Source organism: Zingiber officinale, chromosome 6A (assembly GCF_018446385.1).
Source record: "Zingiber officinale cultivar Zhangliang chromosome 6A, Zo_v1.1, whole genome shotgun sequence".
Classification (NCBI taxonomy): domain Eukaryota; kingdom Viridiplantae; phylum Streptophyta; class Magnoliopsida; order Zingiberales; family Zingiberaceae; genus Zingiber; species Zingiber officinale.
In genome coordinates, this window is record NC_055997.1 from 10,083,703 (window position 1) to 10,099,744 (window position 16,042).

The following is a 16,042-nucleotide window of genomic DNA, read 5'->3' on the forward strand; positions in this document are numbered from 1 at the left end:
ACGAGAAGCCGAAATGGAAGATTGGTCGAGGAGAGAAGGCTAGAGTTGGGTTCGGATGAGCTCAACTCCAGATGGGGAAAAATTACTCAAGCGACCGGAATGGAAGACCGGACAAAGCCAACTTGAGTTGACTTATCCAAGCTCCTGGACCAGGTTAAGGAGCCCAGACCACTTTGGTGTCGTAGAGGCACCCATTGTTGTGGATCATCGCTAGGTCCACGTCAACAGCAGTCCGGGCACCCATGAGTAGATAAAGGCTTATCCCTTTATCATTGCAAAACAGATCGAGGCAACCAGCTAGGGGCACCTGGATCGGGTCCAGGCGGCCAAAGCATGCTACGTCATCAAACGGTCATTTCAACCAGTGAGCCTATAAAAGGAGGCTTAGTGCTCGAGATATGTACTTCAATTTTCTACTCTGTTTCAAGTTTTGTAGTTTCAATGTTCTGTACGAGGCTTCTCCACCTCAGACCTGTGTTAAAGGAGTCTATTACTTGAGTTTCATTAGCCTTGGATTAACAACCTCTCTAGTTGCAAATCAAGTAAACCCTTTTTTGTCTTGTACTCTTTTTACACTATTTAGTTTTGTTTTTTAAAGTATTTATCTTATTTAAAGTTGAAAGCTTCGAGAAAGGGTATTTTTGTCATTTCAGGTAATCCACTCCCTCTTGTCGGCCGCACTAGAACCAACACATTTTTCCTTAAGTATGAAAATGATATGTTGGATTTGAACTCCTATTTATTATATTGGGGTGCTATTTTTAAGCCTGCCCATACTTTGTGAATTTATTTGCCTAAGTTTCCTGATAATTTACTGAAAAATCTTTCGCCTAATTCCCGATTACAATATTTCCTAAGACTGTAGTAAGTGCTAGGAAATCATTACAGAAAGGTTTAATCCAGTTTCAACTAAATAGTTAAAGTTGTTCTAAGTCTGTCATTGCTTCCCTTTGTTGTATATCTAATCTTGTATTAGTATTTCTGGTTGTTAAAAGTCTATGGATGGTATAACAAAAGTTTAAGATGTTATTTCCCGATGCTTCTATACGAGCTATTTCTTCTAGAAATTTTACCTTGTAGGCTTACCATATAGCTCTAACTACGTCACCTAAGTAATTTTTTCCTATACTCATCATCGCTTTATCCATTTCTATGTCAAGTTCATGTCTGGCTTAGTAATCTCTCCTAACAGAGACAATCAATTGTTCTAGATAGGTATCATACATCAGGGGGTTATCACACTCAGTTATATTTACAAGTACTGAATTTCTTTGAAAATAAGTAATTTCTGGTGACCTTCCTTTTACTATAGTTCGAAGTAAGAGATTATTATTTGTATATGAAGTTATTTCTGTTCTTGATGGGTGGGCATGCCCTTAATTCATAGTTTTCATAGAACTTTCTGGATACTGGATTATTAGTGGTATAGACGTGGTAGATGTAGTAGTAGATTCTGTTGGGTTCATAAAGTTTAATTTATTAGGTTGTTTTCTAGCAATTATATTTTGTTCTTCATGAAAGTATAATTCCAAGTCATTGTCAAGTTTTTGCTATTTCTTCTCAAATTCCTCAAGTTCAGTTATTTCTTTTGAGGTTAGATAAGTTGTCATTTATGCGGGCAGGTATAAGAATTCATTTAAATCATCAAAAAAATCCTATTGTCGCTCTTGTTGCCACATACAATTCATATCATTGTTTGAATATAAGAGTTGGTTAGCTAATTGTAGGTGTTTCTTTCCTCGTTGTCGCAACATTTGTCTAGTTTGTTCAATTTCTAGGAAAGTTTCATCCTCTGTTTTTTCTATACACATTAATTGACAGTTTTTATTTTCTTCATTTTGTGAAATTGATGATTTATAGTCATTAAACCTAACAATCAAAGCGTCATACCGATCTTTATACATAATTGAATCTGTAGATTAAAGAGTTTATGTTTGATTTACAAGATTGATATCTCAATCTAGTCATGCTAGGGTTTTAGACAATGAATCTCTTGATTTTAGGAAATAATTCCTTTTGTTATAAGAGCTTCAATGATGTTATTAATTTGTATCTTAAAATTATTATTTATTTGAGTCATGATTTTTCCTGAGAAAATTATGTCAATCTAGACATTATGTCTTTGGAAGCTTTTGTAGCCTTTGGCTTGGATTAAGATTTTAATGTGCTTAATAAAATCTGAAATGGTCATATTGAAGTTTGGGCAAAAATAGGTGATACCTAAATTATTGTTCATGTCTACTTCAATAACTCCTATGACTGCTTTTTCATCATATGAAAACCTAGTTTCATATAGTACTAGGAAGACTTTGACTCCTATGCTCTTTCTTATTAAACGTCTAAAGCTAGATATGATTAATTCTAAATGTATATAATTATGTCTTCATTATAGAAGTGATTTTGCTGATTCTTCAATCATAAGATTCAGTCTTTCTTCTCTTATGCGACTGCATAATGCGTAACGTTTTTTTCTTTTTCTTTTTTAGAGTTTTTTTAAGCTTCGGATTAACTATTTAAGAATTTTATCTTTAAAATTTAGGGATTAGAGTGTAGCATTAAATCTAAAAAAATCAACAAAAAAAATTATATTAAGTGATGTCGCGTAAGGTATGCAGCACCTATCAGCATCACTACATAGTCATCACCCCCATCACGAAATGTTTGTATTATAAATTATTTTTAACTTTTGTTTTTAGAGTTTATGATTTGAAATGTATCTCAAAATTTTTTTAGAACCCTCTATATATTTAAATAATTAGAGTTACTTAAAATATTAAAATTAATTTTTCTAAATCAATAATATTTTGTTTAAATCCCTTAATTGGTTGGTAGGAGCCATCTTAAACCTCCCCTCCTGTAAAGCCCTAATTTGGTTTAAAGGAGAAATTAATGCGACAAAGAGTTTTGTTTTTTCCTAAAAAAAATAATCTAATTTTGATGAAAATTTCACACTTCTAATGAAATGAGGTGATTGATTCGAAAATGAGCCTGTGGTATAAATAATAAATATTAAAGATTTTAGTCAATTCAAATTTGAGCATCAATAGAGACATATAAAAAATTTATACTAATTTTGATCAATTTTTTTAACAAAGTTAATCAAATAATTAATATAAAAATACTTTATTTATAATATTTTTCATATATTAAATTTAATGATGACAACAGGGTGGATTCAGACCGAATTTAATCATATCCAAAACTTACCTCATCAGTAAAAAAAAAAAAAATAGAATCCAACCAAACCCACCTTATCTAATTTTTCAACACACCCCACCTTCACCCCACTCAAAATCCGATGAATCCGTAAGGGATTGAATCCACCAACCTACTAAACTTAAAAGAAAAAATACAAATCAATAAGTTATGAACAAAAACCAAAAATATACATCACCAGCCACACTATAGCAATTTATATCATTTTTACCAAAAAATAAAAATGCATAATAGAAATGCATAATAAAAAAATCACAATTATAAGTTTAATTATTAAACACATCATAATATAATAAAATTACTTCAATCCTAAAATTAAGACCGAAAATAACAAAACAAACTGGACAATCTTTTAAAGGTTAACATTTAATAATAATAATAATAATATTATTATTATTATTATAGGGATAGATTCAAGGTAGGCTCATTGAAACTTGTAATTCATCCTAAACCCATTTCTAAATCCGATCAACAATTTTAAACACATTTTATAATTCATTTGACCAGATTTAAATTCACTCCAAACAAAATGAGTTTAATAGGGGGCAGATAAATCCCCTTTCCATCCCTAACTAAATTAATTTATTTTAATACTTTAATCTAATATAATAGCTTTAAATTAGAATATTTATATGTACATGGACCATTATTTTAATATTCTAATAAAAAACTTATTGGTAATTTGTGTGGAGGATGTCATCTTCCATATTAGAATCTCCATAATACATCATTATTATAATAATATCTTCTCATCAAAATAATATATTATTCATTGCTATATATTTATTATAATAATATATCTTTTTTATCCACATTACTTTTAACATTGGATCACATAGTCCATTTTATTATCTTAAAATTATCTCATATTAAATAAATATATTTTAAATATATTTTAAAATATTTAAATTATTATTATTATTATTAATCTTATTTTTATAAAATAATTTTACTTTTTTCAAAAATAATATTAATTTTTTTAAATATATTTATTAAATAAAATAGATGTTTGTGGACCACCCAATCCATATTTAATTTTTAATTTTAAAATTTATATTTTTTTAATAAATAAATTTTTAAAATAATAAACATATGGGATGGGCCCCATATTACTTGAACACATCCAATAAAGGTATTATAACACCTCATGATGTTTAATATAAAAGATATACGAGAGCATCCGTATTTCCATTAATGGTAACATGTTATTTTTTTATTTTTTTAAATTTGTACTCATTAATGCTACAGCAGCCCCAAAAAAAAAACATGCCCCGTTAATGTTAAGATTGAATACGTTCCGTCAATTCGTCCCAAGATCAATACGGAGGAAATAAATCATATGCAGCTGCTAGCCTTTGGAATGATAATTAACACATAAAGAAAATATTTATCTTAATTTTATCATCATCTGAATTTCAGATTTCATGATGATAATACTTTATACATTAATCATTAGATCCATCCCAATAACGTTTTATGTATGAATGGTATTGAGATGTCTTTAATACTATATGCATTTTGAATGCCCTTGGTAATAAGTGGATACCTGAATTATCGCTAAATAAAAAAAAATAGAGATCTCAACCTGATGACGGTGATGGAGAAAATGGACGGTTGATATGTGCTTTGATAGTGGTGTAGATGGAAAGTTGAAGTCTTGCAGATATTGTGGACTTGTATTCCATCTTCCAAGTCATCGGACAGCGGGAGAGAGACAGAGAGGATGGGAGGAGAGGGGAAGGACGAAAGCGCAGGCCTCCTGGCGGCGGCCGGCGACGAGGAGTCGCCGACGCCATACTTGGCGGAGGCGGTCGCTTCCTCCGCTCCGAAGGATGCGTTCCACTTGGCGTACGCGGTGTACTTCACCCTGGGGGCGGGGTTCCTCCTTCCGTGGAACGCCTTCATCACCGCCGTCGACTACTTCTCCTACCTCTACCCGGCGGCTCCTGTCGATCGCGTCTTCTCCGTCGCCTACATGCTCAGTTGCCTCCTGCCCCTCCTCCTCATCGTCGGTTGGGCCTACTCGTCAAGCGCCCCGCTGCGCATCAACGCTGGCCTCGGTCTCTTCGTCGTCTCTCTCCTCGTCGTTCCGATCATGGACGCCGCATACGTCAAGGGTGTGAGGGGTATTTATGGAGCATATGATGTCACCGTCGGTGCCGTGGTCCTCTCCGGCATAGCCGACGCCCTCGTCCAAGGTGGAATTATCGGATCGGCTGGCGAGCTCCCTGAGAGGTACATGCAGGCGGTCGTCGCCGGCACTGCCGCTTCAGGTATTGGTCAATTCTCAGATCTGATTGTTTCTTGTTAATAATTAGTAAAGTTTTCGACCATGAGAAAATTAGTAAAGTCGCACAGAAGGAAGCATGTTTCTTCTTTTTTCCGTAATTAAATAATTGAATCGTCATTGATGGGATAGGCATGTGGCAACTATCTAGGAATCACATGGACAAGAACAAGTAGGAACTAAGGTCAATTTTTTTTTTTTAATCCCTTGGAGAACAAACGATATGCAAGAAGTGAAGATTGGTGGTGGTGCTTAGCATTAGGAGAAGAATATTCTGATGGATTGAAGACAATCTACTGTACCAGGGAGGGGTGTGATCATTGGCTCTCAGTTGATTAGGGCTGGTGATCTACTAGTGCAAACTTAATGTTGTGATTGCAAAGATGAAAATGTCACTGCTACTAAGATGTGTGTGAAAGAGTAGGCAGCTAGAGGGCTCTGGATTGAGGAAATCCATAGGAAAGCTTGGCTTTGAGGTTTCGACGTTTAGATTTGGTGACTGGAAAAATCAACTTGACATTGGGGAAATAATGTTGGGTTCCGGAGCAAAATTAAACTCAGACATAGCGGAAGAAGAAGATTCATGCGAATTCTAATTAATTTTTGGTGTAGAATGTTACCTCTAGATTTGCAGATCCTTTTTGCAAATTTGGAGAGTCGGCCGATCTACGATCAATACGTTCGCACCTCTAGTGGTATCCACAAGAGCATAGTCGCCGTCCGTCTCACAATCACAATTGGAGTCACCATAATATCTCTCTCTCGCATACGTAGTGCTAGCTACCGTGTGTGTGTATAAAAGTTGAGATCAAACCCTAACTTTTAGGGTTAACACAATCTTATCAAATAAGATGTAGTCTTACATGATTGTATCAAATAAGACGTGTTCTCACATGATCTTATTAGATAAGACATGTTGCAACCTACTCAACTCAAAAGTCTTATCTAATAAAACGATCTTCAAATTACAACCCACTATAAAACGTGAGCTTCATTTGGTTTGGGTTGGTTTGAAATAAACTTAAACAAATAATCCAACAAGTTTAAGATCCAATTAGATTAACCTAATAATTCAATAAGATCCAATTAGATTAACTCATTAATCTAACAAGTTTAAGATATTAAACAAATTTCAGACTTAAAACATAGGCTCACTTTATTTTAGTCATACTAAAATAAAATAAACCCCAAATTGATGCGCCCTCGTGTGTGGCAAAATAAGTTCTCGTAATGTTGACACTTACTCTAAAATCACATTTTAAAAACACAAGCAATGACTGACATCTAGCAATGCAGCATGGTTACTCAAATGACAAGAATGTTATAGATTCGATCTAACCTGTCTATGAATATTTTATTATATAATTTAGCCCTTTTATCCATGATATCTAGATTGATTTACGAGTTATAGGTCATGTCATCCTCTTATCAATTTATGTATTTCTTGATGTCTAAGTAGTCTTATTTAACCAAATAAGTTCAATATCTCATACTGACTTATTTGAGCATGACCATATATTTTAATAGTCCTACTTAATCAAGGGGGTCACATCACTTCCGTTATATGGAAAGGACAAATTTCATTTACATCACTCACATCTCTCTGCATAACTTCTTTATTACAGGTGATGTTAGTCGATACTGCAGTACGCAACTCTTTATGTAGGGAAGTGACTTGGTCAAAGGCTGATTATATTAATAGTCACTATGAAAATATTTGTGACACTCATATAACAATTTATTAAACATTACGGTCAATTCAGTACATATTCTCTAATATATAGTCGTATGTTAATTTGATATCTTATATGACTTGTGAGTAGTTAACCTACATACTAGTCTCAATGTATAAATATTGTTTTTGAATATTAATACTTGATTAGAAATAATTGAGAGTAGTGTTCTATATATCTATAGTCTCTCACAATCAATTCAAATAATTGATATGCTATAGAACATAACCTATCACTCTAGGACATTATTATATTTATTCATATTTGCACAAATATAACATAAATATAATAAACACAAAATGTTGTATATTATTAGAATATGATACAAAAGTCTCATATCAATCATCTCATGATTAGCTCTCAGGGCTAACACTTACAAATCTGCATGAGAGATTAGATCATAGTCATAGAAGGGGTTTGAAGATGTCGTAATGCAGGTAGAAGCTTCATTGAGGGCGACAAACATGGGTTTTTTGGCATGAGAAGAAGCCACGCCATTAGATAGGATCACATCTTGTGACTTGAATGAAGCCTTGTTGACAGAAAGGATCTTAGAAGCCAACGTTGGCGAAATGCAATCAAAAAAAAAAAATCTTATATTTTATACAAAGTTGGTTGTGTGCCTGTTTGTATCTTGCTTGACCTAAATATGATGCAAGGATAAGATCAGTCATATCTATTATCTCTGATTTATGTATGTATGCTTCTCAAGATAGCATGGTATAGTCCTATACAGAAGATACTAGCTAATCCAGATAATGTAGCGCAATGCCTTGGCCATTTGATTTTCTTGGAAACTAGACATGTTAAAGTAATAGGTAGACAACTATGTGAATGCTAAAAAATAGGCATAGGTTTTATCTCAACTTCGACATGTAGTGAGTAAAGATTATTCTTCTAGCAAAATACATGCAGATAGAAGAAAACATAGATAAATATTAAGCTGGTAAAGAAGACAGATTCTAGTTATCTGAGCTACAGGAGTAACAACTAACCTGCAACATGGAAATCAGGTACGTTTTACAAAGAGAGAAAACGCAAGCAGGGCAAATTCACTTGTAGACCTGTATTCAAACTTATGGATGGATCTTTGTCCCTTCTAATAGTTGAATAAAATACACAAGTTTATCCACATCTTCTACTTTATTCTTTGAGATTCTTAACAAAGATCCAACTTTTGATACCATGAATGCACAGGGGTACTTGTTTCAGCTATGAGAGTGTTCACTAAGTCAATTTATCCTCAAGATGCTCATGGATTGAGACAAAGTGCCAATTTATACTTCATCGTGAGTATTATTATGATGGTCGTCTGTATCACTTGCTACAATATAGCCGACAGGCTTCCGGTCGTCCAGTACTACAAAGCCATCAAACATCAAGCTATGCAAAAAGAGAAGAGCCAGAAAGGCCCTATGGTTGGTTCTGTATGGAGATCAACACTGTGGCACATTGTTGGAAGGATCAAATGGTCTGGTTTCGGGATCCTGCTCATATATCTCGTCACACTCTCCATTTTCCCTGGATATATTACCGAAGACGTCCATTCTGAGACTCTGAAAGACTGGTACCCAATTATACTCATTGCTGGATACAATGTGTTTGATTTGGTCGGGAAGTCGCTGACCGCATTCTACCTTCTGGAGAATGAGAATATTGCAGTTGTTTCTTGCATCGTGAGGCTTCTGTTCTACCCGCTGTTCCTTGGTTGCTTACACGGCCCGAAATTCTTCCGCACCGAGGTTCCAGTTGCAATCTTGACATGTCTTTTGGGTCTCACGAATGGGTACTTGAGCTCGGTGTTGATGATACTTGCACCCAAATCTGTGCCAATACAGCATTCTGAGACCGCAGGGATTGTGATTGTGCTGTTCTTAGTGATTGGCTTGGCTATTGGCTCAATTGTTTCGTGGTTCTGGGTCATTTAAGCTGCACTTGCTCCTGTAAAATGCATCATGTAAAGACTTGCATCCATTATTGTTAATCTCCTTGTTTGAACAAGATTAAGCTTTATCATAAAGTTGGCAAATATATATATATATATATATATATATATATATATATATATATATAAATGATGTTTGTAATGACATTATTTGTGCTTAGTCTTTTAATCAAAAATAGAATTCATTTTGTCTCCAATGGTGTGATGCAGTGGCAGAGAAATAACGAAGAGGATGAATTTCAGCCGAATATATATATATATATATAAGAAAAAAAATCGTCGAATAAAGAAAGAAAACGGTATTTTACAAGTTTCGATATTATTTAAATCACTACGATCATATTTCCTAAAAACTTTTCTTACTCTATCGATCATATTTCTTAAATACTTAGATTTTTTATTTTTTTTTATGTATTTATATTTTCAGATCTAAATTTAATAGTATAAATTAAGAATAATAAATTTTTAATCTTATAAAAATCTGATAAAATTTATCATAAATTTATTATAAAATTTAGATGACATTCATTAACCAATACTACTAATCAATTTCTAGAACTCTCCTAATTTAAAAAACATCACGCTCTATGCAAGTTAATAAACTAATTTCATCCGAAAATGACCGATGCACTTAAAACTCCTGAAAACCCCCTTAATAGATCTATTCTCTCATATTGATAAGCTCATTGAAAATGATAAGTGATCTTGTCTGAAAGTCGATGAAATGGATATTAGAGATGTGGCGCTCTCGTTGACTTTCTGTGAACTTTGCTTCAACCTACAATACAACTAACGTCAGTGCCGAGCCAGGAAAGGGGTCCCCGACGATGACCCTCCGACGCTCAAGTCAGTCTCCGGTGAAGAAGAAGAAGAAGAAGCAGTAAGGAGAGCAACAAGAAAACTGTAACACAACAGTAAATATCGCATACCTCTGCCGATCCTTGGACCCTCCCCCCTTATATAGAGCTCCTGTAGCGCATGTGCACGTTTTCCAAGGCAAGCACGCATCTCAAAGAAAGCACGCATCTCAAAGCTTCCCTGAAAAGACCTGTCAGTAAAGTGTCCCTGACACAATACCTCAACGGGCCGAGCATATCTCTGAAGTGACAGTGGAAACTTCCGTCGTACGATCCTCTGTCTAACCATGCCGTCTGTCAACGACACTAGCTCCCAAAAGAATATCAAAAGATATCCTGTTGTGTATGTTGCTTGGCCAAGCGGAATAGCCTCTCGGTCGGAATTCCGCCGTCCGCATGTTATCTGTTACTAGGCCGAACAGGATAACCGCTCGGTCGGAATTCCACTGTCCGCATGCTCTATTGCTGGGTCGAGCGGGATAGCCGCTCGGCTGGAAGTCCACTGTTCGCGTGCTCAGCTGATGTCGATTCTGCTGTTAGGCTGAGCGGGGTGGCCGCTCAGTCGAAGTTAAATTCTGTCGATGTCATGTCTGACCGAGCGGGGTAGCCGCTTGGCTCGGCTTCTGCGCGTCATTCTCCCTTGAGCGTCAGTTGTTTGAATGCTCCCCGTGTCGGAGTCGACAACGGGTTGGGGCCTTCTCTCCGATCGGGGCCTGTTTCGCCCGACCAGCCGATGCCTCTTACGCGTTGATCGTCTTGACTTTGACCTCCTTTAACCTCCACCATGAAAGCAGGGTAGGGCCCCTCATCATCAACGCATCACAAGCCTCCCCCTTAAGTCTAGTCGAAGGAAGCTGTAAGTCCGACTGACTGGACAATTGTGTGAGCAGATTTTCTCCCGATCGGCCTTTGACACTGTGTGGTTTCTACTCAAGAGGAGACTTCACCTGCCAGTCGGCTTGTTGAAGTTTGTCGTTCGACTATAGGTAAGCTCCCTCGATCCGATCGGCACGACGAAGGTTTGCACTTGTGAAATCTTTCCTTGGGCTATCTTAGGCGAGCGCGAGTCAGGCTGACATCACTCAAATTTCTTAAAAATCATGCAAATCTTTGCACATTAAGGCCGAGCACGCTTCCATGCCGTCATTAAATGCTGACCTGTGGCGAGGTGCCATGTGTCACACTCGATGTCACCGCACGCCTGACATGACAGGCGTGCTGTGATGTTTGGCGGTTCAAATTCAATTGCCCGATTGCTGCCTTGGTTTCCGTGACCTAGATCAGACGGCTCCGGTCGGCTATACCTGAAGTTTATAAGCCCGTCGCGTCGCTTCCTTCGCAGTCTTCCTCGAGTGCTTCTGGCACACATTCCTCGTCCTCCAGCGATCTTCTTACTGTTCATGTGCGTCCTTCGTTCTCCAACGACCTTCTTTCTAGTAAGATTCCTTCCAATCGCCCCTGCCTTCGTGCTTTTCGGCCTTTCTTTTTGTTTCGGCAGTATTCCAACAACCTTTTTATTCTTCGACCGCCTTTTTGTTTTTGCGATGGCGAGTTTTTCGCAGCCATCTACCTCCATCCCTGGACTCTGGTACATATCCATGGAGTCTAGGTTCGATGGAGGCAACACTGAGAGCTTGAGAGATGTCTACGACATTCCTTCCGATCATCAGATCGATTTTCCTTCTCCCTCTGATCGGTCCAATTCTCCACCGACCGGCTGTATCTATTTCTTCCAGGATCAGTTTATTGTCGGTTTACGGTTCCCCCTTCATCCCTTCATTTCCACAGTTTGCAAATATTTTTACATTTTCCTTACTTAACTTGTGACGAACTCCTTCCGACTGCTGTGTGGTGTCGTTATTTTGTTTCATCTGCACGACATCCCCCTTCCTTCCCGGGTCTTCCACTATTTTTATTATCCCAAACTGTCCGATCTGGGGACTTTCCTCTTCCAGTCTCAAGTCGGTCTAGTTTTCTTCGACAAGATGCCGACCTCCAACAAACACTGGAAAGAAAATTTTTTCTCCATGCGCCTTCCCAAGCGGCCAAACTTCCCGACCCACTGGCAGCTGAAGTGGCACCTCAGCCTCCCTTGAAAAGCTACAAGAGCCGATCGGACTACCTGAACGCAGCTTCAATGTTGGTCGGTCAAAAGTACGACATCCACAAATTACTTCTAGAAGGCGTCTTTTATATTTTTGGCTTAAGCCCGATCCGCACTCGGCTGCCGACCAACCTAGGTATGAAGCTCCTTCAATTCTTCCTTTGATGCTAACTGATTTCTCTTTCTCTTTTGCATCAAAAGTCATGTTGCGAGCACGTCTAGCCAGCAGGGCGAAGCTCAAGGATGTCGCGATCAATGCGACAGCTGTTGAAGAACTGGCGAGCCGCAGATGAGAGTGGTGCGACACCCATCTTGGTGAGCGGAGGCGAGGACAGCCATGCGCCGAGCAGAGAAGCAGCCGCGGGCTCACAGCCTCCATCCGAGCGGCGTCTGATCATCTTGGTTGAGGAGCCATCGGGCTCGGTCTCCTCCGATGTACCACTGAACCGGCGCAAGAGGCGCCGAGCAAAGCCCTCATCGCGCTCCGTTACCTCAGGTGCGCGGTCTGCCGAGCGGGTCGAAACTTTGACCCCGACTCTGATTCAAGAAACGGCGGCCTCTGTGTCGTCTGATCGGACTCCCTCCTTGGTTGATCTGTCGTAGGAGACTCTTGTCGTGCCGTCATTGGCCTTCATGTCACCACCTTCGAGGCCTTCAAAGGTAAAAAAGTCCAGCATCCATCCAGCGTCCTCTTTCCGACCATCTGGCCGAGCGACCTTAGCTCAATCGGCCCCGAGCGGCCAGCACCATATCACGGCGATCCTCCACCTGCCCATCGAAGAATATAGCAAGTTGAGCGCCGTGAGGCCCCGAGCATCAAATCATCATCCAGGGGTCGCTCGCTAAGATCTAAGAGGGCACACAAGCTCGTGCGGTGATGATGCCTCCGGGTGTGCTCGCGAACAACCACACCCAGATGTCCACTGGGGTAAGTATTCCATGTATTGTACCTTTTACATTACCTCCGATCGACACTGACCTTTTCTTGCTCGTCCGCAGTACTAGGTAGAGAGCTTGGCCATGTGTCACAGACTCACATTTTTAGAAGAGGAGGTGAAGTAATTAAAGGTGTCGAGCGACTAATCCTCCGCCGCTCAGGAACATACAGACGCCGAGGTGGCCAAGCTGTGGGCTGCTCTAGAGAAGCCCAAAAGCTTAAGGAAGCTGAGGACTTCCTAGTCGCCGAGCGGCATAGCCGATCGGCTGAAGAAACGATGCTTCGAGGCTAGCTATCCGCCAAAGACGACGAGCTAAAAATCGCGAAGGATGAGCTGGAGGCCTCCCAAGCAGCCCTGAGGATCTATCAGGAAGTCGAGTCGAGTAGGTTTGAGGCCAGGAAGCAAGCCTACATCCGCTCGGATGCTTTTAATGATAGAGTCGCTGACTGAGCCCTCCGCCTGTTCCACCTGGCCATTGATGGGATGATCGACCAGCTCCGCGCGGAAGGCTATCTGTCGGACACTCTGACCGATAATGTTATAAGTTGAGACTAGCTCACTATTGCGCTGCCTGACGATGGTCTGGACTATCTTGAGTGAGGTCGAGCGTTCCTGAGTGAGGCTGAGCGTCCCTGTAAGATGTAAAATTTTTGAAGTTTAAATGTATGCTTGTCCATTCGAACAAGCTTTACCTCCTTGTATGTTTTCCAACTGCTTTTGATTATTTGCAATAGCTCATGACCTTGTTCATAATTATTCTGTTAGTCAATCGACCCCTTTGGTATTTAGAGTCCATGATTCTATTATCTCTCGCACGACCCTAGGAGTATTTTAAAGGATAGCGTTGAATGGTCGCTATATTCTGAAGACTTCGAGCTTTTGAATAGCCCAAGTTCACGGTCGGCTATTCATCGACGCTCGCCCGCTCACTGAGTTTTCGTAGAATGCTCGACCCCAAACGGGGGAGACAAGGAATCCCGTACTGGTTCGAGACCAGGGAAGACCACTCGACCCTGAATGGAGGAGATAGATGCTCTGATAAGCTGGTTCGTGGCCAGTGAAGATCACTCGACCTCGACTGGTCAACATGAGAGTTTCTAATGCTGAGCCCGTGGCCCAAATACAACTCAAACCCAGCCGATCAGCACGGGAGTCGCTGACTCAAAGGTTTATAGTCGCCGCTCAACTTCTAGAGCCCGTGGCTCTAATATAACTCAAACCCGCCGATCGGCACGGGAGTCTCTGACTCAAGGTTTTATAGTCGCTACTCAACTTCTAAAGCTCATAGCTCTAATATAACTCAAACCTGATCGATCGGCACGGGAGTCTCTGACTCAAGGGTTTATAGTCGTCGTTCGATTGTTGATGAAGACCCGGGTTTTAGGTCGTCACTCGACCGTTGTTGAAGAATATGCAAAGACTTGAGTTTAAGGTCGTCACTCGATCGTTGATGAAGACACGCGTTTAACGTCGCAGCTCGACGATTTGATATAGACCCGCGTTTAACGTTGTCGCTCGATGATTTGATGTAGACCCGCGTTTAACATCGCTGCTCGACGATTTGATATAGACATCAACCATTGTAGACACGCATTTAAGATCGTCACTCGACCGTCGATGGAGACAAGGGTTTAAGGTCACCGCTCGATCGTTGATGGAGACACGCGTTTAAAGTTGCCGCTCGACCGTTGATGGAGACACGCATTTAATATCGCCGCTCAACCGTCGATGGAGACAAGAGTTTAAGGTTGTCGCTCGACCGTTGATGGAGACACACGTTTAAGGTCACCGCTCGACCGTCGATGGAGACAAAGGTTTAAGGTTGTTGCCCGACCGTTGATGGAGACACGCGTTTAAGGTGGGCGTTTGACCATCGATGGAGACAAGGGTTTAAGGTCGCCGCTCGACTGTTGATGGAGACATCCGTTTAAGGTTGCTGCTCGACCGTTGATGGAGACAAGTGTTTAAGGTTGTCGCTCAACAGTCGATGGAGACAAGAGTTTAACGTCGTCGCTCGACAATTTGAGAAAGATGTACTTCAAGAGGTCTTTGCTTTTTTATTCAACTTTTGCCCTACGCTCGAGAGACATATAAGAAATACAGTACATAGTATTCACTCGTGCACCTCTTATCCAACCATGTAGGGTTGAAGATGATTCACACTCCATGGCCTCTCGAGCTGCCTTCCCTCTTCGTCCTCCAGATAGTAGACGCCCGAACGGAGCTTCTGCACGACCTTGAACGGTCCTGCCCATGGTGCCTCTAGTTTAGTGATGTCGCCAACTGGCTTCACTTTCTTCCCGACGAGATCCCCGACCTGTAAGGATCTCGGGATCACTTGCCGGTTGTAGTTCTGTTTCATTCGTTGTTGGTACGCTGTTAACCACACTGCAGCTTTTGCCAGCGTTTCATCCACCAAGTCGAGCTCCATTAACCTCCGTTCGGCGTTCCCTTCATCATAGAGCTGCACCCGATTGAATTCTACTCCGACTTCCACGGGGACAACTGCCTAACCGTCGTACATCAAATGGAATCGGGTTACGCCTATTGCCTCCTTTGGAGTCGTGCGGAGAACCCACAACACACTGGGGAGCTCGTTGACACAGCTGCCTCGAACGTGGTCGAGCCGAGCTCGTAAGACTCTAAGGATCTCCCAATTGACGACTTCAACTTGCCCATTACCCTGAGGGTAGGCCACCGAGGTGAAGGCTTATTGGACGCCATAGCCTTCACACCATTATCTAAGCTCCCGATCGGTGAACTGTCTTCCATTGTTGGACACGAGTCGACGTGGGATGCTGAACCAGAAAATAATATTTTGCCAAATAAATTTGATGACCATATGCTCGGTGATTCTTGCAAGTGGCTCGGCTTATACCCACTTCGAGAAGTAGTCCATCGTAATGAGCAGAAATTTCCGCTGACCGGTCGCCATGGGAAAAGGCCCAACGACGTCCATGCC

The 16,042-nt window shown here is 40.2% G+C and overlaps 1 protein-coding gene across 1 annotated transcript; it reads left to right on the top strand.

The window, feature by feature from the left end:
- The first annotated feature begins 4,887 nt into the window (after positions 1-4,887).
- Positions 4,888-9,275, top strand: LOC121995767 (equilibrative nucleotide transporter 1-like). The gene is made up of 2 exons (XM_042549533.1): positions 4,888-5,489; positions 8,434-9,275. The coding sequence occupies exons 1-2, from the start codon at positions 4,940-4,942 to the stop codon at positions 9,162-9,164; spliced, it is 1,281 nt and encodes a 426-aa protein (XP_042405467.1). The 5' UTR covers positions 4,888-4,939; the 3' UTR covers positions 9,165-9,275.
- The last annotated feature ends 6,767 nt before the right edge of the window (positions 9,276-16,042 follow it).